Raw genomic sequence first — 26867 nt, 5'->3', positions numbered from 1 at the left:
GACCCACAGGAACCAGACACTTACTCACCTCAGAAGTGGGTGGGAGTCATAAACCCCAGTAGCCAGTGCTGTTAGGTTGTGATACAGACATTGCCCTTGGGTTGGTCTTGCAAATTCGGGGGACTATCAGGACCAGAAAGTCACAGGGAAGTGGCAGAGCAGTGGACAGTAGGAGTGTTACTATGCTCTCTGTAAGGTATTTACCTCCAGGTAAAAAACAAGGACACCAGCTCGGAGCTGAGCAATGCCCAGCTGCTGACTGTCCCTTCCTATGGACCGCTGGTTTGTGCCATCCACCCTTAGGGTTTTCACTCCCACCGTGTGAAGAAGAAATGAATGGCTCTTGTTCTGGGCCCAGCCAAGTCTCCCATTTCTATCCTCATCAGATACGCCCTACCTTAACCCACCCAAATCCAGGTTCCCCGTCATCCCCTGCCTGCGGAGCCGACAGCCAGTAGCACCTCCTGCTCTGGGTGATTCTTCATCTTATATCTCAGCCCTGTCAACAGAGGGTTTACCTTCACTTGTGATTTATAAGCCCAGAGAACTCATTTAGAATAAGTAGGAGGAATATGTTGATAAGTAGAACATGTTGTTTCCAAAGAACAGCCAGGTCTGGTTTTCTCTGAAATATTCTGATAGCTCCAGGAAACCAGAAATATAAATCCATCTCTGTCATCGTACATTAGCTGCTTTTTTTTTTTTGTAAAGCTTCCCTTGGCCTGTGCATGCAACCTCATCAGTGAAACCCTCTAGAACTAAATCCCTTCAAGTCCTTTTCTCCCAGGTAGGGAATAAGACAAGAGCTCTGCCAGGGCTTCCCATGAAGAGCTGCCCTCCGTGCAAGGACTGATGGCAGAGGGAGGGGAGGGAGGGGAGGGAGGGCCCTAGGGTACAGAGCTGCCCCACCCCCCACCGATCACTGTGACACATGCCTCAGAGATGGAGCACTGACTGGAGGTATAGTGGAGCATGTTGAGAGCTGGTGTTGGTAGGAGTAAGAGAATGGGGAGCAAAGGGCAGCAGAGCAAGGAACTGGGCATTTAAAGGAGATTGAGAGAACCAGAACCCAGGAGGGGTAGTGTTCACCACGGGGAGCCTGGATGTTAAACCAGCTTCGGCCAACTCTCCCATGCTGCCTGGGGCTTCTTCTCCCGCCTTCACCAGGAGACTCGCTCTTGGTAACCTTGTAGTGGGATCATAGGTTTTGTGTCTGGTTTTTGCCTGGCTGTGCACATTACCGTCTTTATTTTTATTTTTATTCATAGTATTCATTTGTATTGATTATGGTTAACTAAAATAAATGTGTATATCTGTCATTATGCCTTTATTAAGTAAGATATTTATTCAGAGGGTTGGAAAGAGACCTGCTTTTGATTACACAGCTGGTCTGTGAATTTACTGGACAAAGAAATCATCCTTGAGCTGGGTCTGCAGTCAAAATACTGACAGCTGTAATGCTAAATGTCAGAAGGACCTACTTTGCTGCTACAAAGGGCTCTGTGGTTCTTCTATGGCATAATTTTAATGCTGTATTATAGTCTATTTCAAGAATACTACATAACTTACATAGAGTAACTCCTGGCCTTACATGTTTAAGTTGTTAGCAGTTTTTCATTAAATAGCTTTGCACTATATGCTTTCATCTTGTAAAATGCAGCTTTACAAATTCTTCCCAATCCTTAAGCATAAAAAAATACTAAGTAATGAGTATAGTATGATGAGGCTTTTTCTTGAAAAGTGATCCAATCCACTGTTCCACTCCCATATTTGTTCTCTATTTGAAAAGAGTTCAGAAAACTGAGTAGGAGATAAAGCACTGGGGGAGGAGAAGTGTTTTAGTCACTGGGAATAGAAGGTGCAAAGGGCCTGTGGTAGAAAGAGCATGCTGCATCTAAAGGAGTGAAATATGGCTGGTGTGACTATAGTATAGAGAACAGAGAAGAATGCATGTCATATGGCTAAGGGGGTGTAGGAGAGTAGGCAGCAGCAGCTAGATGTTACACACTGTCATAGATTGTGGCACAATTTGGGATTTTATCCTAATGGCAAGGGAAGCTTTTGAAGGACTTACTTAGGAAATAAAATTTCCAGGACTAGAGATGCAGAAAAAGAGTTGAGGAATCACTGATGGGCAGTATATTAGGGTAGACTCCGGTAACAAACAGACCCCCAGCCTTATAATAGATCAAACCAATAAAAGTTTATTATTGTTCACCTAAGCACCCAAGGAGTCTTCCTGGCCAGCTGCCCCATACAGTCATTCAGGGTCACTAAATGCTGGTGACTCTGTTACCTTTTGAGGTCTCCCTGGGGGGGGTGTCTCAAGCCTGTCATCCAGAAGAGGAGAAAAACAATATATGAAGGATGGCTGGGAAGGCATTTAAGGGCCACACCTGGAAGTGGCACACATTGCTACTTCTCACATTCCCTTATCACACGGCCACTCACAACTATAAGAGATGTTGGGCAGTGTAACCTAGATGGGTACCCAGGAAAAGAAGAAAACAGGTGTGGTAAAGAGAGTCAGTGTCTGGCACAGTCAGTATGGAGAAATGTGGAAAACTAAAAACCTCCTTTCCACCCTTCCATGGTTCTTTAGAATAATTGCCGAGGCTGCTGTATCCTTTCCTTGTCTTGCACCAAGTCATTGAAAAAGCTTCTAAAACATACCACATCAAGGTGCACCTTTCAGTGGATGCCCCACTTCAAGATGTTGAGAAGCTGCCGTGGTGCAAGCGGTCTTCCAAATACAACAAGTGACCTAGTTAACAAGAATATCCTGGCTTGGATTTTAAAAAGAATCTTATAACATATCACCCTACATGGCACTCAATAGAGATTAAAGGCACTAATCCTTATAATCATATCAGGTTTACAACCCATTATGACCAGACTTACTTATTGATCCTTTCAAGCAACAGGGAGAGCATTGTGTTGTTGATAAGATATACCACCAAGGGGAAAAAGGAAAAGCAAGTTTTTTTTCCCTTCCCTTTTTTTAGACACAGATCATACCAGGGAGTGCAGAACAGGCAGCCTATCCAAGTAACTTGTCAACAACTTAGCTTTGGACTTTGTTCTGTGGTAGAGTGTATTTTCTGTCATTTCTCAGACATTTCTTTCTGTAGAATGTGCTGTCACATCACAACAGGCTAGAAAGGAAAAAAATTCCCCCACAACCTGACCAAGCTTCTCAATAGGAAGAGAACTAACAAAACCAGCACACATGGACTCTGGAAACCTCCTTCCTAACACCAATCTTGGTGTCGCAATTATAGCAGAAAAGTTAGTTCTGCAAGTGGAAAGCATTTAAGGATTTGACAGTTCAGAAACAATAGTGCATCTGTTCAGATCTTTTCTGAAGAAACAGAGAAACAGTCCGACATAATGGCAGGTAGTGTCACTCACCTGTCAAGGTGGGGACCTGTGGCACCACTTGTAAGAGTTTGGATCCCCACCCTGCCATTCGCAGGTCACTGACCGACGCTGGGGTGAGGTGGAGGGGAAAACAGGCTCTGACCTGGGTTACCTGTCAGGGACCCAAACTAATGTCACTATAGGCAGATGTCTTACTTTATTTGAGTTCCACTTTTCTCATCAGTAAAATGGAATTTATAATAGTGCCTAATAGGATCATTGTGAAAAATGTGATTGTGTTTATAAAATGTTTGGTTTACTGCAAATGTTCTTTATCCCTCTAACATATTCCAGATATTTCGTGTAGGTCCTGACCATGGTGCACTCCCAATGCTCAGGTACTCTGAACAGGTATTAGGCATGTGCACCTGGCTTACACAGGGGCTGGTGACCTTTTCTAAAGCGTCATTGTCATCTCCTGAGAGAAAAAGAAAAAGGAGCTCTGTGATGCCTCATTTATTTTTCCTGTTCCCTTATTCCATCTTTGTTTGTAATAATGTCAGAGCCAGTCTTGGAAGGATTATAAAGATACTGAAGCATCTTTTTGGTATCATTCTCTGCCTAAGGACCACAGTCCCAGGCAGGAAGCCCTTAAAATGACACCAGCAACAGCTCCTTCATTGGCAAGTTCATGACGCAGGTCTGTGCCTGAGTGACACTGAGTGAGGTTTGCTAATAAATATATTAAAGACCATTTCCTACATAATTCCCTAAGCACTGCTGCCACTTTCATTGTTCCAGTTTCACAGAGACTGGAGGTAACTTCCTTCTACCCTTTACTATCCTGAACATTTCCATTTCTCCCACGAACCCCTCCTCCCCTCACCTGAAGAATTCAGCCCTTTTGGTAAACACCCTGATTTCACGAGGGCGTAAGGCAAAGAGTGGTGGAGAGAACGAAAAAAGCTTGCAGCCACTTCTGGGGAGATGAGAAACGGCTCCCAGGTCTCTCTCCATCCCTGGGTCCTCCCCCTTTGCCCCCTCCTCCTCTTACCTACCACCCCCATTGCCTTTCTTCTCTCCGCGGAGCCTCTGCCTCTGGCTGCCCTCCAGGAGGAGCACAGGCCCTGACTGGAGGCTGCACTGCTGAGTGGCAGGGGGTCTTGCACAGGACTGTCTGAGCTACCCAGGGGGGCGCAGCACAATTGTTGGCCCCACGATCGCAGAGAGTGTTCACTGAGTCATCATGCTTTTTTTGGCAAACCTGGAAGCCCGTAGAGTCCAATCTCTTACTCTGCCTCACTTGTTTGGAACAGACTTAGTTCCCACTAGGGACGGTGTGCTGCTGCCCACAGCCCTCCTCCAAGGAGCGTGCCAGTGAGAAGCGCTGCATGTGAGCAGTTCTTAAAGGGAACTAGTTGTCGAAAATGGTTTGTAAGATCTCATTTTCCCTTTAGCTTTCAGTGTAGAAATGGCTAGTATTTTCTTCAACTTGCTTTTCAGAGGCTTTGTCCTGAATGCTGCGGGGCTTTTTTGTTTTTTTTTTTAAACACGTGAAAAGTGAGTGAAAACTGTGTTTCACTTTGCCAGGGTCTAGAGTCCAAGCTGGCATGGCTGGGCAGCATGATGCTCTTGCTCTCCCTAGTGGTGCTGCTATGAAAATCAGCCTCTCACCTGCATCTCTTCTCCAGGTGAACGTAGACACCGAGTCAGCCTGGCTCCCCTTGCGCACGGGAGCATCAGGTATCAGGGTGTGTGCCTCTCCCTCATGTGACGAGGATGTGGTATCCAAGCCACCCAGCCCCTTTTGGCAGCCCTGCCTCCTCTTTCCAGCCAGTCTGCTGGTTCCTAGTGATGCTCACTGAACTAGACCAGAGAGTCACTCCTCCATTCACCCTGACAGGAGAAAGGGCCCACAGATTGACAGGACACTTTGGCCACCACCTTAGGTCACTGCTCCAGGCCTGAAAACCCCATCTGAGGCAGCAGAGCACCCAGGACACCAGTGAATCCACACAAGATGGCTTCGTATTAGCGAGAAAGCATGAGACCACCTTCCCCGACCCCACTTTCCCCCTCTGGGATCTCGGGAACAGCAAGTGCCATGAGAGGGGCCATGATGGGGGCTCTTGAGCTGGGTGGGGCAGAATGGGCTGCTGCCAACTTTTGTTCATCGAATTCAAGGACAAGTAACAGGTGCACAGGTAACCCCTGAGGACATCTGATGCTCAACAGCAGGCTACCCATTAAGGGCAGCACTTCCCTTGCCCCACAGGCAAAATCAGCCCCAATTCAGGGGAAGCACAGGACTAACGGTCTGGCTCTTTGACTATTCTGTCTTTGACCACATTTACCAGGATTGGACATCCTAAACATGCCCTGGCTACATGGCCAAGAGTTCAACGAGTGAACTTTGTGAGCTGGGTCAGCAGGCTGAGTGGTGCGAGGGATTGAGCTCTCTGCTCCGGGGAGACCTGTGAATAGATGCCATAGACTTTGTCTCCCTGCTCAGAGCTCAGCCTCAAGCCAAGCCTCCTATGCAGACCCTCTTGGAAGGCTTGTCCTGCACTGGGGCCTGCTTACCAGCACGTCAACCAAACCAGAGAGAAACGTCCTAATGAATGAAGGCTGATCCTTTGTCTTAGTCTACTCAGGCTGCTATTACAAAGTACCAGCGACTGAGTGGCTTAAGTGACAGAAATCTATTTTTCATAGTTCTCAAGGCTGAGAAGTCTGAGACCAAGGTGCCAGCCCATTCAGTTCTTGCTGAGAGCTCTTTTCCTGCCTTACATATGGCTGTCTTCCCAATGTGTCTCCTCATGATGGAAAGGGGATTAGCTCTGTGGTCTCTCCTTAAAAGGCACTACTCCTGTCACAAGGACTCTACCCTCAGGATCTCATTAAATCTCCAAATTCCATCACACTGTAGGTGGTTAGGACCTGGACATTTTCCCGGGGTGGTGGGAGAGACACACATTCAATCCAGAGAACCCCTAGAGGGCGAGCCCGCCTTCCAGAGACAGGCATCCTGTCCTGACCCACATGCACCCGCTCTCCTCAGCTCGCTCTCCCCTGAACAATTAACTCGGATTGAACCAAGTACTTTGTTTCTGTCTCTTTTTCTGTGGTGCAGCTGACCATAGTTTCATGTTCTCTTGTTCTAAGAAAACACATAGGCTTCAAAAAATACAGGCTTGTTCTCTACGTATAGAGTCAGCTCTGGTAAGGGTCTAGCTGCTTTCGTTTGTCTGGGTCATAATGTATTGACATTTTGTAGCTCTTTTTATTGAATGGTAATACCTCTACAGAAAGGTGCACCTATAAAGGTGCACCCCCAGGTCAAGAACAGAGAATATCAGCAGCCAAGGCCCTGTTCCCCTTCTCAGTCACAACCCCTCCCCATTTTTCCCATCCCTTCAGAGGAACCACCACCCTGACAACTAACAGCAGAGACTTGATGTTACCAGTTCTGGGGTTTTATTTACAAAAAACGAAATCAGCATGCAGTCTTGTGTGGCTTTGCTTACTCAACATGGGGCTTGTTTCACGTAGCTCTCAGCTATTCATTTTCATTGATGTGTAGATCTGGTTCTTAGGTTTTTATGTTTTCACCAAAGAATTGGGGTACCTTCCTTCCACCTTGGCAAGTGCACTTTACCAGCTGCCTGCTTTCTTTTCCTTTTCCTCTCTCCTCCTGCCTCATCAGCACAAGTTTTAAAAGACAAAAGATCTCAAGACAACTGGAGGTTGGAGGCATTATTTAGTTTGGCCAAAGGACAGTAGCAGACGCCCAGGCAGATGCTTCCTGCAAAGCAGCTGCTGAGAGGGCCTGCCAAGGGACTATAAATGCCTCCAGGGTCACCTGAATGTGTTTGGCCATGAGTTTATTTTTTTTCTTCCTAGGTGTGCCTGAAGCTGAAGTCACTTGGTTCAGGAATAGAAGCAAACTGGGCTCCGCTCACCATCTCCACGAGGGCTCCTTGCTTCTCAGCAATGTGTCCTCCTCAGATCAGGGCCTTTACTCCTGCAGGGCAGCCAATGTCCATGGAGAGCTGACCGAGAACACCCAGCTACTGCTCCTAGGTAAACAGCTCAACGCTGGCTGTCCTGGTGGACCCTGTTGGGGTCACTGTCTAACCCATCCTCCACCTCCTCTTCCTTTGAGCCATTAGACACATAAAGGTAAAATCAATATCCCTTCCCTTCTCCCCATCTTAGGTCCTTCCAATAAATAGGACACAGAATCAGGCAGACATCCTGAACCCAGAACTCTGGCTCTGCCACTTACTGTGTGACCTTGGGCAAGTTACTTAACCTTGCTAAGCCTTAGATACCAGTTGCTGTGTGGAAACTACACAGGGCAGGTATCAAATAGAGGTAACAGAAGTAAAGCAGTTATTCTTAACTCCTCCTTTGTTAATGATTTCTTTGAGAATCAGATGAAAACTATACATTACCCCCTCCATGCATGCAAAATTTCTCATATAATTTCAGGAAGTTCATAATCTAATCCACCTAATGTCCACACGTGTACCCCCCCATCTGAGTTTATTCAGGCTACTATACTATAACAAAATAACACAAACTGGATAGATTATAAACAAATGTGTTTCTCATACTTCTAGAGGCTGAAGTCCAGAATCAGGGTGCCAGCCTGGATGGGTTCTGGTGAAGGCCCTCTACTGGGCTGCAAATTCCTGACATCTTGCTGTGTCCTCATATGGCCAAAGGAATGAGCCAGTTCTCTCCAGTCTTTTTCATATGGGGACTGATCCCATTTGAGGGCTCTGTCCTCAAGACCTCATCACCTCCCAAAGGCCCCACCACCTAATATTATCACTGTGGTGGGTTAGGATTTCAATGTATGAATTTCAGGGGTACAAAACATTCAGACTCTAGCACCCCCAACACAACCCCAGATGAAAGGGTCTAACACAGTTGACTCTTTAAGTAAATAGATATCTGAAAATAACAAATGGTGGGACACCATCGAGCCCTTGTTCCTGCCCAGTGCTGGACTTGGCCACGTTGCGAGCTCTAAACCCTCTTGTCCCAAAGAATCCTCTGCTTACCTTCCCCACAGAGTCCAGGAGTTGGTAGAATGGAGTAAAACAGCTTAGTTTTGTCATTTTTTTTTTTTAAAAAAAGCAATTACTAGAGCACTAATGCTAGTTTTTTCACAAAGAGAGCGTTATCTATCCAAGGAAAAAAAGGGAAAGGATGAGAAATATGAATAATTACACACCACACACAAATTACACATTCATACATTATGGGCTTCCTCAGGGAAGAATAAACTTTATGCTGTATTTTCACACCCCAAATTGATGATATACCAAAGCAGAGGGTCTCTCGCCCCTGGCCACTCAGATTTCAGAAAGGCCCAGGTGGGTTTTCATCTCACCAGTGCCTGTATAAGCCTCCAGCCACCTTAGGAAGCCACAGAAAATCAGCTCAATGAAGGATGGCATTTGTGTTGTGTTGGGTTTCATCCGGCTGAGCTGCTGGTCTGGAGCCCGGGCTCAGAGGCTGTGGCCCCACACTGAGCTGCGGTGCTTACTGTGGGTTTTTCCTCCCTAATAAACCGTCCTTGTTGCCTCTACTAACAGAGATGAAAGCATGTGGCTGCTACCGTAGCTTTGCCAATGAGGCGTGTGTGTTCTGTGAGCCAGTTCCTGCGGCGTTCCAGCTCTGATATGGTGTAGCTGTGAACTCGGAGCTTGAAAAGCATACTGTCTTTCCATTCTGACCAAACCTGATGGAGGAAAAATTGTTATTTAGACTCAAGTTTAGGGCTTTTCTTAATCAGAAGTGTTGGCTTATTAGTCAAGTTTGTTGGTATTTATACGTACTTTATGACCATATAAGTGATGTCTCTCTGTTAAGATACCAATGTCGTGGCTTAATTTTTAAACTAGTAATTTTATGTATAAAAATGAGGCTTCATGCTGCATTCTGTGACTTAACCTGTAGCATGGAGACTTGAAAGGTAATGAGACAGACTTTCATTCATTCATTGGAATAGCCATTGGATGACTATTCATTCATGTTGTCTCTAAGTCCCATGGAGAGCTTTAGGACAAGAATAGGTGACCTCTGTTCTTGCAGAATTTTTGGTTTCCCTAGGAGAATCAAAGGGGTGTACACCAAAGAAGAAAATTATGATAGAAGCTGTCAGGACAGTAGGAGGGGCCAACATTCAGCCCAAAGAGATCCAGTGGTTTTGAAGATGGGACATGACCTTCCCTTTTGGCTTTTAGTAAGTAAGCAAAGGCTTCCTGAGTTTTACTATTCTTGAAAGAATATTTAATGGCAACGTTGAGGGAACATAGTGTCCCTCAATACTCAATTCAGTATTCTCAAAGGAATATTAAAAAGGGTGGCACGAAGAGAGACTAGGTTTGAGTAAACTGCCACCATCAATTCCTCAAGTCATGGAATTTCAGAGTTAGAATAAGATCTTGAAAATGATGAGGTTTCTACATATGCTATACTTAGAATTTAGAGGCAATACTTAATGAATATCCCTCCAAAGGCTATATGAATAAATGAATGAAAGTCTGTCTCATTACATTTCAAGTCTCCATGCTGCACGTTAAGTCACAGAACTTGGCATGAAAGCTCGTGATCATTTTTATAGATGAGGAAACTAAGGCTCAGAGGGATTAAGTGACTTGCCCAAGTTTGTGAATGACAGAGCCACAGCTCAAACTGAGGGTGCCTAACCCAAACACTGTGTTTTTACTCTATACCATATAAAGAATATATTTAAATTATGTAATATATGTAATATATATGTTTTTGTAATTTTTAAATTATTTTATATATGTAAGAATTTCAAGCTCATCATTGTTTTCTGTATGCAATGGTCTTCCACAGTTCAGGCAGAGTAAACAGAAGGTATGTTTCTGAAATAGACTGGCACCATCATGACTTCTTTGCCATCCCTAACAAGTACCTAAAACAAGGTGACAAACACATAGTAGGCCTTCACTGAACACTATTGAAATGACCATCAATTACAAGAGCAACACATTTGCTTCTCTTTCTACACCAAGTGCTCTGGGCACAAGAAGGTGGGAGTTGGTCTTAGGAGCGTGAGTCGCACTGTTGAAGCAGGAGCTGCAGGAAGAGAAGGAGCAGGGTTCTGCTGCTTTTCCAGGAGAATCTGGCCTCATACCACTACTAGCTTCAGTAGGTGCTTGACTCTTTACCTGTGCAGTGGAAGTGGTAAGCAAGCCACTGTATTTCCCATTTGTGTCACTTTAAGTTCTGGTTAACTGTGACCGCTGATGACTTCAGCTCTCTTTATGAGATCTTGAATGACAAACCATCACTGTCCTGCTTTCTGGGCCCTACTTGGGCATTAAACTCCAGACCACAAAGCAAATTAGCTTATCAACTTCATCAACAGGCCTTTTTCTTCATAGAAAAAGCCATTCATAAGCTCCTTTTAAGTAAGAAATTCCTGCGGTGTATCTCTATCTGTGGGGACAATAATAAAGTGCTCTAAAGAATGTTATAATGAAAAAAGAAATGAGAACTATTTAACACGGGACTTGGCATATAGTCAATTCTGAAGAAGTGTTGGCTTTTTTAAAGTGTTTTTATAATATGGTTTGATTTACCTACACAGTTACAGGGACCCAATACGACTGTGGTAGAAAGTGGTATACAGTAAGGAACACTGCAAATCAACAGGCCTGATTCTTATTACTGACCTTACTGTTTCAGGCATCGAATATTAAGTCTGAAATTCAGATGCACCTTGAAAGGCACACCTTCACTATAGGGAAAAAATGTTAAAAGGCAATAATAGTAATGCCTGCCTTACACACAGACACATTTATAGGCATGCCCACGTCTTCTGACCTTCATACAGCCTTTAACTTTAAGCTGCCTGATGCACCATCTGCCTCCCTGCAGATCCTCCTCAGGTTCCCACACAGCTAGAAGACATCAGGGCCCTGCTTTCAGCTACTGGACCAAACCTTCCTTCAGTGCTGACATCTCCTCTGGGAACACAGCTGGTCCTGGATCCTGGGAATTCTGCTCTCCTTGGTGAGTCCAACCCTCTGGAACATTGGGCAGAATTCCAGAGCTGGACAGAATTTATGGATGGGTGACTGCTTGCAGGTGGGGGGTTGCCAACAGGAAATCACTAAACTGTCTACAGAATCTAGACTCACCAGTGGAAACTTGGCTGACTTTCCATATGAGGTGAGTGTCGTTCTTAGTCTGGACTCTAGCTTATCTAGATTCCAATGTGGCTCCCTTCTGAATCCTCTTGGGCTGATGCCACATTCCAGATCCTCTATCAGACTGACTTGCTGAACAGTGAGTAAAGAATGAGCAGTTAAGCATAGCTCCTGTGTCTCCTCTCCCCTCACCATCCACACCGAGTGCTCTGCTGTGACGTCCTCCCACCGCAACTAGAGCTGTAATCCGCTTTCAAGGATAAAGCTGAAAGACCGCAATCCCCCAAAAGCCAGAGAATTCTCGTTAGGCTAGCCTTCTGTGGGTAGGGCTTGACACCAATCCAGGTGGATGCCTCAAAGCCAGTGTTTAAATAACTTCACTAAGTACAACTTTGCTGGCACCTGTCTTCGGGCATCTTCATAAATTATTGCCCACATAGATGATGCCCTCAGGTAGCAGAGAGAAGTGCAAGGAATCCATGCTCTGGAACCTCACACCAGAATCACGGAGATGCTGGAGAAACCTCTACATTCCCATCGTGACCTCTGGAGATGATCAAAGTGGAGGAGAGTTATTCTTCTGCCTTCAAAGGCCTGGAAAAAAAAAAACAGGCCTACAAAAATGGAGGAAATTTTCATGCTACTTCTTTGCGGCCCCAAATGTTGGTAGAATTACTCCTGTGCCTCAAAATAGAAAGTTTCTCTATTCACCTCCCCACCAACCAGCAAGGAATGGGAGGCCACTGGGATCCCAATCCTACTGGCGATGACTTATCAACATGGCCACAAGGACTGGTATCTTTAAGATTATAGCACAGAAAGATTACCTTCAGTTTTCATCATCTGAAATTAGAAAGAATGCTTATAGTGTATGAACATATGGGGAAAGCTGCTGATTTCTCTATTTCTGATATGATCTTAAAAATAAGATGCACATATAGTTATGGGTAGCCCTATTCTGTTCCCCTGTAACTTAGTTCCCTATAAGTCTGTTCCCCACAAGCTTGGCTCTGCGTTTTTCCACATCACATTGATCAGAATTCACAGACTTTCCAAAAGATTTTTTTAATTTGTCATATAAATGGTAAACGTATTCCTGATTAGATGTGTGCATTTTAAGTTTCTATTCTAGACTCTTCACTATGAGAAACAGTCATAACTGTTAATATTAGCCCGGTCACTAGCAGGCTGTGCAGCAGGTATTTATTTTCAAGTTCAGTAATTCTTGGGTCATTCAGATGCAATCCAGCATGCTGGAAAAGTTACCATCTCATATTTTTCTGTAAGAGCTTTACTTTCTTCCTTTATTCTGGAATAATGTTTTGTCTTATTTTAGCCACAGGCAATAAGAATTTATTGTGCTATTGTGCTTTCTGCTACTGCATTCCATTGCTAGCTTATGGTACTTTTTTACCTTAGAATGGTTTTAAATCTAACAGTGAAGAGACACGTTAAGCCCCTTTTCACATCCAGGCTGCTCCATTTGAGTAAGGCAGTGAATCAACACCCATGAAGTCCCTGAATGTAAGTCAAGGGCGAAATGGCTTCTAGCCGTGAATGTCGGTGTCTTGCCAGCACAGCAGAACTAGGAGAGATCTGTGTGGAACTGTGGAGGTGAGCTAGGAAATGATGTGAAGTATCAGGATTCTGGGAAGTGGGTCCTTTGAAACACACCAGGGCCTTGCTGTGATGCTCTGGAGCTGAGCCCTGAAGGATGCATGGGGGCCAATCAGGTACTCAAGGTGAAGAAGATAGCATGAGCCCAAAATGGAAATCTGTAGGGTATGTATCAATGTCTATTCAGAAATAGCGATAAAATATCACTGCTTTAAAACTGGTGATGGGCTGTAAACTGGGATAGAAAATAGGCCACCAAGAGGAGCAAGCTGCAGCCAGAGCTTATCTGCCCAGGTCTGGCTTGGACCCTCACCCAAGAATTCTAATACCTTCCTCTGTCTTGAGCCCCGCAGCTGCTGACTCTTCCTGATCTGTTAGTTGCTCCCACTGGGACCAGCTCCCATCCCTGCTCCTATTGGTGGTCCTGCTAGACCAGAGTGTTGTGTTCAGAGTACAAGAAATCGGTCAGGGAAGTGATTCTGTGTCAGGTGGCTGAGAACTTAGAATGGTATATCATATCAAACTGTGGAGGACCTTGATTATTAGACCAAGAAAGAAAAACTATGTGGGAAATGGGGACAGACCTGTAGAGGGTTTTTACGGAGTAGAATGATGTAGTGAAAGTGACCTTTGAACAAATTAATCTGACATTCTGTAAGGATAATCAGTAGTGGGAGTGATGTAATAAAGAAATTAATTTGAGAGTAAAAGGTGTACTAGACCAGTGCAGAAATATGTGGCAGAGGTACTGCCGACTACCCCTGCCACAGCCAAGCATCCCTAATCAGTCCCAAAGGTCTTTCTCATTCAGCCCAGGTGCTGCCTTGGAATTCATTTTTATAATCCCACCAAGCATGGTGGCAGTTGATATGTAGGATGACAGCCACTTGCCAACCCCCTTGTAGCCAATAAATGGCAAGAGTCCTGTGTATGTATTTCTCCCACCTACAACGTCAGTTGGCTGCAACAAATTCAGGGAACTTCATGGTTCTGTGCACAGGAACAGTAACTCATAGACCTTGATTCTCATATTTTCAGAAGCAGAAGGGAAGAAGGGAGATTTGAGGTTTTTAAAGCCATATATCAAGCTAACTCTTCTCTGTTAAGTCTAAAGTGTTGAGATTCCCAGTAGGTGAGTCTATTCCAGAAATGGCTGTTTGTTGTCTGACACTCTGGCATTGACTTTACTTCAAGCCACTGCTGCAACTTTCAAGAAGGAATATTGACTAGACAGCACATGCATGGGCCTATGTGGGCTTCACTTTCTATAACTATAAATGAAGACTTTGGATTAGAAAGTCCCTTGTTGCCCATACTCTTTATTATATGACATACGCATGAAATGCACCCAGTGTAGGTTCAGCCATGCAGAGTGGACCCACCCGGACATGACCTGTGGTCCCAGGCAAGACTGGTGCTGGTTCTCTTTGTCCTTGTTTCAGAGCCATCCTTTCTGCATGAAGGCCTGAACTATGCTAGCGGCTCTGCAGGACAAGCCTCCAGCTGGTGCATTCCAAGTCCAGTTACTAGGGCTCTATTTTTAGAGCAGCAGCATCTCAGGCCTCCCCTCACACCTACACTTTATTGCAGCCTTCTGTTAAATTTAGGGGGGACTACTAAGGCCCAAAACTAATATTTCTCACACCATCATTTATTGGGCATTAGCATTGATATTACTTGAAGAATAACTTTTATTGGAGTTTTATTATGAAAGTAATACATCTTCACTGTAGAACAATTTTTAAAAGAAGCAAAAAGAGGAAAATGAAAATTTTGTGTAATTACCTAGCCCAGAGATAACCAGTACAAATATCTTTTTCCTAAGCATTAATATAAATATCATTATACATATATTTTGTCTAAAATGAAATCATACTCTATATACTACTTGTAACTTTTTCACTGAATGATACATAACAATCTTCTTTCCATATTTCTAAATGTTCTTCTACAGTTTTGTTTTTGAGAGCTGCTTTGGTAGGAGGTACCATATCTTATTCAACCAATTCTCTAATATTGAATTTTTAGATTCTTTGCAATCTTTTGCTGACATGAAAACATAGATGAATATTTTTATTCCTAAATCCTTGTGTACATTTCTGTTTATGTACAGCAATTTCTGGAATTGGAATTATTGTGTCATAAGTTTTGTATATTTTAGGGTTTTGCTATAATATAGTTGTCAAATTGCCCTCCAGAAAAGTTTTACCCATTCATGTGTCCACCAACACTAGAGAATTCCCACTTCCATAAAATTATCAACACTAGATAAGACCGAGAGTTTTTACATCTACCATTTTAATTGGTGAATACACAATAGTAAAAAATATACAAAAAAATAGTATTTTTTTAATTTTCATTATGATTTTCAATAATTTATATGCTTAATGTTTATCAGTTATTTACATTTATTTATAAGTTACCTGCTCCTATTTTATTGATTTGTAAGATACAATACATATTTATGTGTTTAACATATTTGACATATACATCGTTTAACAGCTTTATCAAGAGTTAACATATAATGAGTAACATATAAAGTCTAAAATTTTGATATATGTATATACCTATGAAACTATCACCATATTCAGCAGCATGAACATTTTAACCATCCCCTAAAGTTACTTCCTGCCCCTTTATGGTCATTCCTTCACATCCCTGCCCCCGTCCAGCTCCCACCCCAGGCAGGCACTGATCTGCTGTCAGTACAGATTAGATTGGATTTCTTGAATTTTCTATAAAAAGAGTTATACTTTTGTGGGATTTAGCTTCTTTCACTAAGGGTAATTACTTCAATGCTCATCTATATCGTAACATGCATCTATAATGCATTCCTTTTTTGATTAATGTTCTGTTGTACAGATATACTACAGTTTGATAACTCACCTGTCGAGGGACAGAATGGTCATTTCCCATTTCTGGTTATTACAAGTGAAGCTGCTATACACATTCATGTACTTAACCTTCATATGAACACCTGCATTTCATTGCTCTTGATTAAACATCTACAAGTGCAATGGCTGGATCATATGATAGGTATACATTAAACATTTTAAGAAACAGCCAAACTGTTTTCCAAAGTGGCTGTACTACTTTAGATTCTCACCAGCAATGTCTGACAGTTCTAGTTTCTCCACATCCTCACCAACACTTGCTGTAGTCAGCCTTTTTTAACCTCAAATATTCTACTAGGTATGTAGTGGTTTTTCTTTGTTCTAATTTGTATTTTCCTAATCACTAAGTGTTCAGCCTCTTCTCATGTGCTTATTTGCCATCCTATTTCTTCTTTGGTGAAGTATCTATTCAATGTTTTGCCCTGGTTTTTTTTGATTGGGTTATTATTGAGTTTTCAGAGTTCTTTATATATTTTGGATACAAGTCTTTTATCAGATATATAAATTTCCAAATATTTTGTCCTAGTCAGCAGCTATCATTTCAGTGTCTTTCAAAGAGCAGAAGATTTTACTTTTGATGAAGTTCAACTTTTTTCTTTTATAGTTGGTTCTTTTGTTGTTGTATTTAAGAAATTTTTCCTACTTCAAAGTCTCAAATATTTTCTCCCATATTCTAGAAGTTTTATAGTTTTAGATTTTACAGTTAGGTCTATCATCTATTTTGAGCTCATTTTTACATATGGTGTGACTTACATATTGAAGTTCATTTTTTTGCATATGAATCCCAACTTGTTCCACTGCCATTTGTTGAAAAGAATATTCTTTTTTCAACTGAATTACCTTTGCACCTTTGTGGAAAATCAGTTGTCCTAGTAGGTGTGGGTATATCTCTAAACTCTCTATTCTGTTTCAGTAATATATTTGTCTCTTTACACCAATACCACATTCTACCCAGTGCCCTATGAATCATGATGTTTTCCAATCTGGCTGGTGGGAACAGATACTATTCCCTATCCAGTATGATCACCAGAAACTGGTACCTCAAATTCTTTCCCTTTTCCCTTCCTCAGGTAGTTCTTCACATGCACAGACTGATCTGCATTGTGCTGAAGACTCAAGGGAGCATCTTCTCTAAATTTCTGGAAACCATTCATTCATTTACTTTCTCTCTCTCTCTGCAGTTCTCTCCTCGCCGATACTATGTCCTGTGAACCCTAGCCACCTTGGTCTCCCTGTGCTTTCAGGTCCCTCTTCTGAACTCAGAGAGGCCACTGAGCTCCACCTGGGCTTCCCTATGCAGCAGCCTGGAAACACTCTCATGGCGTACACTCTAGCATGTGGGCTCGCCTCGTTTTGTTCCCCATTTCTTGGGAATCAGTGTCCTTCATTGCCTGATGTCTAGTGTCTTGCAAACCATTGCTTCATATATTTTGTTCATTTTTTAAATTATTTTAGGCAGGAAGGTAAGTTCAGTGTCTGTTATTCCATCTGGATCAGAATGGACATATATATGCAAGATGTATATGTATAAATATGTGTATATGTGTATATATGTGTGAATATGAATATAAACACAAACATACATATGACCTGTATGTCTTAAGTATTTCCTCAACCAAGCAGATACCCAAATTTGATAATCATGTTCTAGAATTATTACATAGATTCTTTTAAGAGATAATGTCTTCCTGGGTTGGCAAACTATGGCCCATGGGCCAAATTTAGTTCATTTGTTTTTGTAAAGTCTTTTTGGCAGGCATCCACAACCGATTTATTTACCTATATATCATCTATGCCTTCTTTCACACCGTAATAGCAGAGATGAGTGCTTGCAACAGAAACCATATGTCCATAACTTAAAATATTTCCTTTGTGGCCCTTTACAGCAAATGTTTGCTCACCACTGACCTAGTGCACCCACCTGATTATGTAGAAAAGATACCAAGGTCTGTGGTGGTATCACACATCTCCTGTTTGCCATAGGAAGTCCACTGTCTTTCCACTGTATCACTCTGTCCTGTAGCCTGTCACTGAGCTCGGCTTTCTCCATGAATTAAAAGAGCCTGAGATAAACAAACATAACTTATAGTAGAGATCTTCCTCAGGAAGGTCAGGAGACACAGAACACTACCTTAGAAAGGCCCTGGATTTTTCTCAGAATGAGAGGACCTCAGTTGCCACCAGTAATAAAGTATATACCTATATATGGCTTGAGAAAAGCAGTTTAGTGTCTTTTCTCAACACATCTTATTTAGGTGCAGAACCTGTCAGAATGTCTTACAGAATATATGCATACGGTTTGCTCTGTCCCCTATATTTGGTCCCAGCCTCTCCCTCATGAGTGAGCAAGCTGGGATGCTCCAGTCAGAAGAACTCCTTGTCATCTCTGCTGGAAGCTCATGTCATGCTAGCCCCATAGAGAGCCAAACAGCACAAGCCTTTTCTCATGCCTGGTGATTTGCCAAGAGGAGAAGGATTCAGGCATTCAAACCTGGGTTTACAGAGTAGGTTTTCCATAAAGAAGTCATTTGGCCTGGCCCATCTCCCTAGCCAGGGGCTGAAGGTCACAGCCACACGTGCAGCAGCCTATCCGCAGCATTGGCACACTCCCAGGGCCCTGCACACGAAACAGCCCTACTTCCCCAAACCCCTCCAGCCCTGGAGAAACCAGGCAGTGAGGCCAGGGCCCACACACTGCTATGGGTGGTGATGCTTTCTTCTGATTGCCTGAGGCAGGCGGCTCACGCGTTTTCTTCGCCACTTATTTAGCATGCTGAGAATTGTAGAGCCTGGCTGGCATGAGATGCGATTCTGAATGTCTCTGCTAAGTGCAGTTATCTTATTGTTAACCCAAAATGTCGTACTGAAAGGAAAAAACTGATTTCTTTCTCCCAGGGCTGAAGTTGGGATCAGGCCACGCCTACAAATCCTATCATAGACAAGGGCACTGTGGCTGGAATGTAGGCAACCCAGGCCTGGGGCCCAAGGGGAGCTCACAGTCACTGTTCACATGTGAAATCCTCAAGGAAGGAGGGTCTATCAGAAAGCAGTTGAGTAAATATTAATGTCAAAGTTGTAAGCCTTGGTAAGGGGCCTAAGAAAGCAGTATCTCCAAGGTCAATTTACTCGTTCAATAAATATTTGCTGAATGCCTGTTATGTGCCAGGCCCTGTGCAAGGGCCAGGGGTACATGGTTAATATGACAGACAAACTGAGCCCTCATTCATTCATTCAGAAAAAATTTATTGGCCACTTACTATGTACTAAGCACCAATCTAGATACTGAGGGTACAATAATGAGCAAATAGATTAATGTACCTACCCTTGTGCAGTTTGAATTCCAGGGGCGCAGTTCAAATCTCGTGGGGAAAGTAATTCAAGAAACAGGACTATGATTATGATACCACCAGGAAGAACCGGGTGCTTTGGGGTCATGTGACAGGACAGCACCCTGATTTGAGACCCAGGCAAGGTTTCCCTGTGGAGGGAAGACTGAACTGAGTGACCCTTGGGAGAGTGGGTGGAAGTAATCCAAGTGAAGAGAGGGCATGCCGGGCAGAGTATTTCCAGAGGAGCGAGTGGAGGTTCTGAAGCAAGAAAACCTAAAACAGTTGAGGAGTTGTCAGAGTGATAACTAAGGGGAGGGTGACCTGGGACCATGCTCGAGAGAGAAGTGGGATGGGAGCGAGTGCTGGCGCTCTGCAAGCCATGGGAAGACCTGCCCACTTAGCACCAAGTGCCATGATTTAAAGGCAGGAGAGACCCATCAGCTGACTTGTGCTTTTAAAAGCTTGTCTGGCTCTGTGCAGAGGATGGAGTCCAGGGGAAGAGCCTACATAGGGACGTGGTTACAGTACTCCAGGTAAGACATGACCATGGCTGAGACAGGAGAGAATGGAGAGAAGTGAATGAATTCAGGGATATGTAGGAAGTAGTATCAACAGGACTTGGTAAACAGATTAACATCAGAAGGGAGAGACAATCCATATGACAGTAGGTTCTCAAAAGCATCTGATTTTTTAGGCTTTTCTCACTGAAACTCATGTACCTCCTATGTGATGATGGCACATTTCAGGCCTTGACTCAAGACATGATGCTGAAATCAAATGGAGAACTACGTAGGTGTGCAACTGCAAAAAGTGTAACTACGGAAGGGTAGTCCAAGGCTGCTGCTGTTCAATCCTGACTTAGTTCCTTAACACACACCCATTCAGTCCCCACTAGAATTCAGTCCCCACTAGATGCTAGGTCCTAAGCCGTATTCCCAGCCGTGAAGGAGCTCAGTAGTAGTAGGAGAAACAGGAAAGTCAGTAACATGTGAGGAAAGCTCTGAAGAATTGCAGCAAAAGAGAGAGGGAGCAGAGGAGGGAGGACTCATTTCTTTGGCAAAGGGGAAACCAGAGAGGGCTTCACAGAGGAACTGTTCAAGCTCAGCCTTGAGAGGTGGGTAAAAACAGCCTCAGCGCGGATGCAGCAATGCACACTTTCAAGTCCCTCCTATGTTCTGGGCCCATCAAAAGTAGGGGTGCAGCAGAGAACAAACCAGATGAAAATCCTTTCTCTCATACAGCTTTTTGTGGTAGGGGAAAGAGAAAATAAACATAAGAAAGTAAATAACATAGTACATTAGAAGTGAGGATGGATTCTAAGTGATGTTGAACTAAAAATAAGACAGGGTAGAAAGAAGCAGCAACTTTAAATTCTATGGTCAAGATAGGGTCACTGAGAAAGTAGCCTTGAGCCAAGACTAGAACACGAGCTGCTGTGCTCTGCGGGTGTCTGGGGCAAGAGGAGAAAGAGCTTCCCAGGGGGTGGAAGGGCCTGTGGGGAGTGCTGGGGGCAGGGGCGGGCCTGGTGTGCTCAGCAGAGGGGCCCACATAGTGAGGGGGCAGTGGAGTCTTCAGGGCTGTGAGGAAGAAGGAAAGTCAGAGAGGCAACAAGGCGGAGGGCAAATTGCATAAGGCCTTGTAAATGGTCATGTTAAAAGAACAGTGAGAGAAAAATCTATGAATGCCCAAATTTATAAACCGACACGATATTGCATTGAGCATCACGGGCTTTTCCAGGATTAGGCAAGGGCAGGCAGAAGTGATTTCTTTTATTGAAAACCATGTGGCCAACTAAATGTTATACAGCTGACTCTAGTAAAACAGAAGTTTATCAGGCTGGCTCTGGTGCAAGCCAATATTGCTGGCTTAATTTGACTCACATGTGCTGGGCACCTGCTGCATCTACCTGGCACTGAGCAGGGCTTCAACAGGTACGTGCCTGGTCATTCCTTCATCCAGGAAGAGATTCCCAATTGCACAATAGAGTTACTGGAAGTTAAAAAAACAAAAAATCCACACAGCAATGTTTCACCCTACACCAATTAAGATAGAGTCTCTGGAAATGGGACTAGGCATCAGTACTTTAAAAAATCAATTCTCAGAGCTCGAATGGACTTCCCCATCTCCTTCTACCCATGTAGAGGCTGGTATGGGAAAATGGTATGTTTTCTCATTGAGAATATTTTAGCCTGGTATTTAAGGCCCTTTGCTATTCAGACCTAAGCACTACCTCCATCCTTCCATCATATTTCTGTCTCATATAATACCTCCATTCCAAGCAAAGTTTTCCCTACTAACTGCCATAGCCCTGAGCCTTCCTTGCTTGGAACACCCTCTCTACCCGACCCTCACTAACGAAACCCTAGAAGTCCTCAAGGCACTGTCTGAGTTCTGTGAAGCCTCTTGCAGTGCTCCTCCTGGACTGACCTCACCATGCTGACCTCCTGAGGTCAGCTATTACAGACCAGGGTTTGGCAGGCTTTTTCTGTAAAAGGCCAGATAGGAAACACTTTAGGCATTGAGGACCGTAAGGTCTTTGTTGCAAAGACTCGACTCTGCAGTTGAGTAAAGCAGCCACAGACAATAAGCAAGTGAATGGGTGTGTCTGCGTCCCACAAAACAGAAACCGGGCTAGGTTTGTCAACCGCTCCTCTAAACCAATGATGTGCCACTTACCCTACCACACCTTGCATCATTAAAGATATTTCCCATCTGCCATGTCTCCCAGCTAGATTCAGGATCCTGGGGAGAGAAGAGGCTGCCTAAATATTTCAGGTGATTTGAAACAGGACTAGGTAGCGGGCTCTTGTCTTAGAAGACCTCTTAAGTCATTTCCAGCTCTCATTTCTGTCCTAATTGTACCTTTATCATCTGTCCCACATACTTCCACCCTGACCCCACCCTGTACACTTCCTGATTCTTCTGGTACAGACTAGATTATGCATTTCCTGAGCCCAATTATGAGGAAATTCATAAAGCAACAGTAAGTACCGAGGCCACGTCTGTTGGGAAGCCACTTTCATATGGTAGTTTGGGAGACTAAGCATTACTACTTCCTCTCTAAAGAGAGTTGTGGGAACAGCACATTCTGATGGTCACAGATTAGGTGACAACCCACAGTGAGGGTCCACCGCATCAGAAACTGCAGGTGTGCCAAGGAAAGTGATGCCGAGGAAGGGCTAAAGAAAAACCTGAAGGAGGCCAGCATGCTTCAGGGGGAGAAGGAAAGGAATTTTCCTGACCCTTTACAAAGAGACATGAGTTAGCATCCATTTCCTCATTTATATTGTAAGCCTGAGGTTTTATGGCACAAGGAAAATGCTTTTGATTTCCTATAACTTTGCCCACAAAGAGAATATGCTTTGCTATGAAGAAAGGTCAGCATTTTGTGGTTATTTATGGCACATGTTTATGCACTTTTGTCCTTTTTTAAAAAATAAAATTCAGAGTACAGAATAGAGACCCTGTAGAGACTGCAGGAAGTTCTATAGCACAGAGAGTGTAAAACTAGATCAGTATTCAGAGGGCATTTAAAGGAAGCCACAGGAAGGAGTAGAGCAGTTCTTTGGACTGTGTGAACATTCACAAATTTAAAGACACCAGACCATAAGTGACACTGAAAATAATCGGACACAGAAAGCAAGGCAGTAAATCTCCCTGTCTAGCCACTGTTCCAACCCACAGCAAGCATCCAGGCACAGGTTTTTTTTTGTTTGTTTTTTTTTTTGAGAGGGCATCTCTCATATTTATTGATCAAATGGTTGTTAACAACAATAAAATTCAGTATAGGGGGGTCAATGCTCAATGTACAATCATTAATCCATCTCAAGCCTAATTCTCGTCAGTCTCCAATCTTCTGAAGCATAACGAACAAGTTCTTACATGGTGAACGAATTCTTACATAGTGAATAAATTCTTACATGGTGAACAGTACAAGGGCATTCATCACAGAGACTTTCGGTTTTGATCATGCAATATGACCTATAAACAATCAGGTCAAATATGAATATTCGTTTGATTTTTGTACTTGATTTATATGTTGATCCCACATTTCTCCTATTATTATTATTATTTTTATTTTTAATAAAATGCTGAAGTGGTAGGTAGATGCAAGATAAAGGTAGAAAACATAGTTTAGTGCTGTAAGAAGGCAAATGTAGATGATCAGATGATCAGGTGTGTGCCTATGGACTAAGTATTAATCCAGGCTAGACAAGGGCAGCAAGACATCCACGGATGCAGAAGATTTCTCTCAAAGCAGGGGGGGTGAGGTTCTGAGCCTCACCTCTGTTGATCCCCAAATTCTCACCTGATGGCCCCCCTGCGACTGTAGGCACAGGTTTATTTTAAGACTCAAATAGTTAGGAAATGGGGACCTTGAGAAACTCAGTCACACTTGCCCCTGCCCTTTCCCAGCACCAGGATACAATTCCCAGGCCCATCTGCCCTCCCTACCATGTTTAACAGAATGATGTAAATGAATTGGATGTCCCTGAAATAGACAGGTATCAAAAGTCCATCACTGGGAAAATGAGGAACTCTACTCTTTCACTAATAAATCCTTCCCTGAGCCAGCTCTTGAAAATTTCCACTCTGGTTCTCTGCCCCCCTGGTTGTCCATGTGGTGCTGAAGGCAGTTTTACAGCAGCCCCAGGGCCTAGAGGCAGATGGCAGAAGGGAAGACAGGATCAAAATGTACTGCTTCCTGCCTCCGTTCCCAGCCCACCCTGTAGAGGAGAGAGAACAGGGGTACCTCCAGATCCTCAGCACCTGCCTTCTCGTTTACAAGTAATGATCCGAGTATACCGAGGCTGCTACAACAAATGCCACAGAATGGGTGGCTTAGAAACAACAGAAATTTGTTTCTCACAGTTCCCGAAGCGAGAAGGCCAGGATCATGGCTCCAGTCTGGCAGCAGGCTAGTGAACTCCCTCCTCCTGGTTTGCAGGCAGTAGCGTCTCACCGTGTCCTCAAAGCAGAAAGGGCCGGGGATCTCTGCGAGGTCTCTTTTACAAGAACACTAACCTATTCGGGAGGCTCCACCCTTACGACCTACCGAAGGCCACATGTCCTAATACCACCAGATCAGGCATTAGGAAGTCAACATAGGAATTCAGGGGGGACACTTAACATTCAGACCATAGCAATAATGCCATCTCACACAGTTCATTATACTAAGGGTTAAGTGAAATGTGTGCAGCCTGCCCAGTTTAGTGCTTGCTACAAAGTGGATGCTAATACATGTTAACTTCTTGCCTCTATCCCTTCCTTCCCTACTGAGTCTGTGAACCAGGAAGTCCCTTCTCTTCACCGTTGTCTGCCACAGATCTTCCTATAGGGTCAGAACTTGTGGCCACTGCGAGTGTAACTTACTGGCTGAAAATCACTTGGGAGACAAGTGCCTTCTTGAAGGGTTCACTCTACACCTGGTTCTGGGTAGAAGAGGAGAAGCACAAAGTGTGTCCCCTGACATCAAGGAACTTCTTATTTCATTAGAGAGAAAATACAGAAGAAACAGTGAGAAAGCTGTGTGATAGAGAAGGAAGGAGGGTGAAAAGAGAGCACCACATGGCTGCTCTGTGAACTTGTAGTAAAAGACCAAGGCTTCGGTCCTGTCCTAGACATTCTGTTCCCTTCTGTCCGCCTAAGTCCCATACTGTCTGCTGGGGCCCTTCACGTGCACATTATAGTGTGCACGGCAGCGTGGCTGGGAGCATAGGCTCTGGAGCCAGGGTGCCTGGCTCTGCCACGTGCTGACAGCTGCATGTCCTGGAGCAAGTTCTGGGTGGTCTCTCTGCCTCTCATGTAAAGTGGAAGCTATGAGTGCATATACCTGCGGGTGGTGTGGGGGTTAAAGGGAGTAAGCAAGGTAACATGTGTAAAGTGCCTAGAGTGATGCCTTGGCACACAGTAAGTGCTCACTTAACGTTAGCAATGATTCCAGCAGTACATGTTCTTGACCCAGCCTGCCCCTTCTTGAAGTGGACAAACCAGGAAACATAAGAAGGCTCTTGGGATACCGTTATATACTGAAAGTTGCTAAAAAAGTAAATCTTAAATGTTCTTACCACAAAAAAGAAGTGAGGTGATGGAGGTGTTAGCTGTGGTGGTAATCATTTTGCAATAAATAAGTGTATCAAAGCAATTCCTTGCACCCTTACACTTATACAGTGTTATATGTCAATTGTATCTCAATAAAGCTGGAAAAGGAAAAATAAAAAAAAAAGAATGCCCTTGGGGGCTGGGTGCCAGAGGCAGGGATAAACAAGCTAGATTCAGGCCTCATCAACCTATCTTTTCATTAACTTACCCATTTTATGCTATTTATGTTTCCTGTGTATATTTGCTAGTTACTTTAGTATACTTTTTAGTCAAGTACCCTTTGACAATTCCAGCCTATCTTAGATCAATTAAGGAAGAAAAAGGAGGAGGCTTCTGCACACTACTGGACCAAAAGGATGAAAGCAGCATGAACTTTGGAACAGGAGTTGAACCGTCATCAAGTCACATGACCTTCATGAGTCTTCCTTTCTCATGAGTAAAATGGTTGATAACCTGTCAAGACTGATTTGTGAGTCCAGTGAGATTAAATTTGTAAAAACATTTTGTGAACGCTAAGGCACTCTGTAACAGGCACTGCCTTATTCCTGGGGCAAGAAGCAGGGATGGCAGCAAAGGCAGGATTTCCTGAACCCCAAGGAGAAGGCAGAGTCTCAGAGCAGATTCTGGACCACTCGTGAAGCCCCACTTCTAGCTAAGAGCAGCTTCTATTGTTCCTCCTTGTTTCATACTAGAATATAGATTGCATTGTCAATTTTTTAAGAGACCTTGGGAGAGAATGCTGACTGTCCTGGAGAGTGTGCCTCATAAAATACAGAAAACTCACAACATCTGAGTAGACTTCATAGGGAAATGGGATCTAAGCAAGCACCATAAATGATATATTGGATTAGACAGGCCAGCAAGGAACACAGGTGTGAATTAGACATCCTTTCGTGAGAGTCAGGGAGTTATATAAAACAGGACAAGATCCAGTTCCACATCCAGGGCTTGGCCTATGGAGTCCAAATGCCTGGACTCACTTGGTGTTTTGTGTATATGATGACTAGTAATGAAATCAAAACTCAGGCAGGGTCTTGTCTGTGGTCAATTCCTAGGGCCACTTGTAGGGGGTTACAATCTTCCACCTTGTCATGTGTTAGACCATGCTACATCCAGAAAATGTTTGGAAAAGTTGAGTGTGGCAAACATTGTGGAAATCAAGTTTATTTAACCTCTTACCAGAATTAGTTCAGTTTCTTCTGTCTTTCATGAAGCAGGAGAATTGCTACCCAATTTTTGCTTTATGGTACCTTTTTGTTTTTTGGATAAGAGTTTTGAAGTCATACCTCTCTCTCTGTCTCTGTCTCTCTCTGTCTTTCTCTCTCTCTCACACACACACACCTTAGCTTCCTTTCCATGTTGTGCAT

The 26867-nt window shown here is 43.7% G+C and overlaps 1 protein-coding gene across 6 annotated transcripts in view; it reads left to right on the top strand.

Annotated features, from left to right (window-relative positions):
- The window catches only part of ADAMTSL1 (ADAMTS like 1), an 869288-nt gene that overhangs the window by 800322 nt on the left and 42099 nt on the right, over positions 1-26867 (top strand). For all 6 annotated transcript variants that reach the window (XM_017660035.3, XM_017660032.3, XM_073228449.1 and 3 more), the window contains 2 exons: positions 7264-7443; positions 11287-11421. In XM_017660035.3, coding sequence (XP_017515524.3) covers positions 7264-7443; positions 11287-11421 — 315 coding nt within the window. The remainder of the gene's footprint in view (positions 1-7263; positions 7444-11286; positions 11422-26867) is intronic.

This window comes from Manis javanica, chromosome 2, assembly GCF_040802235.1.
Source record: "Manis javanica isolate MJ-LG chromosome 2, MJ_LKY, whole genome shotgun sequence".
In the NCBI taxonomy this organism is placed as follows: Eukaryota; Metazoa; Chordata; class Mammalia; order Pholidota; family Manidae; genus Manis; species Manis javanica.
This window is presented reverse-complemented; position numbering and strand designations above follow the sequence as displayed.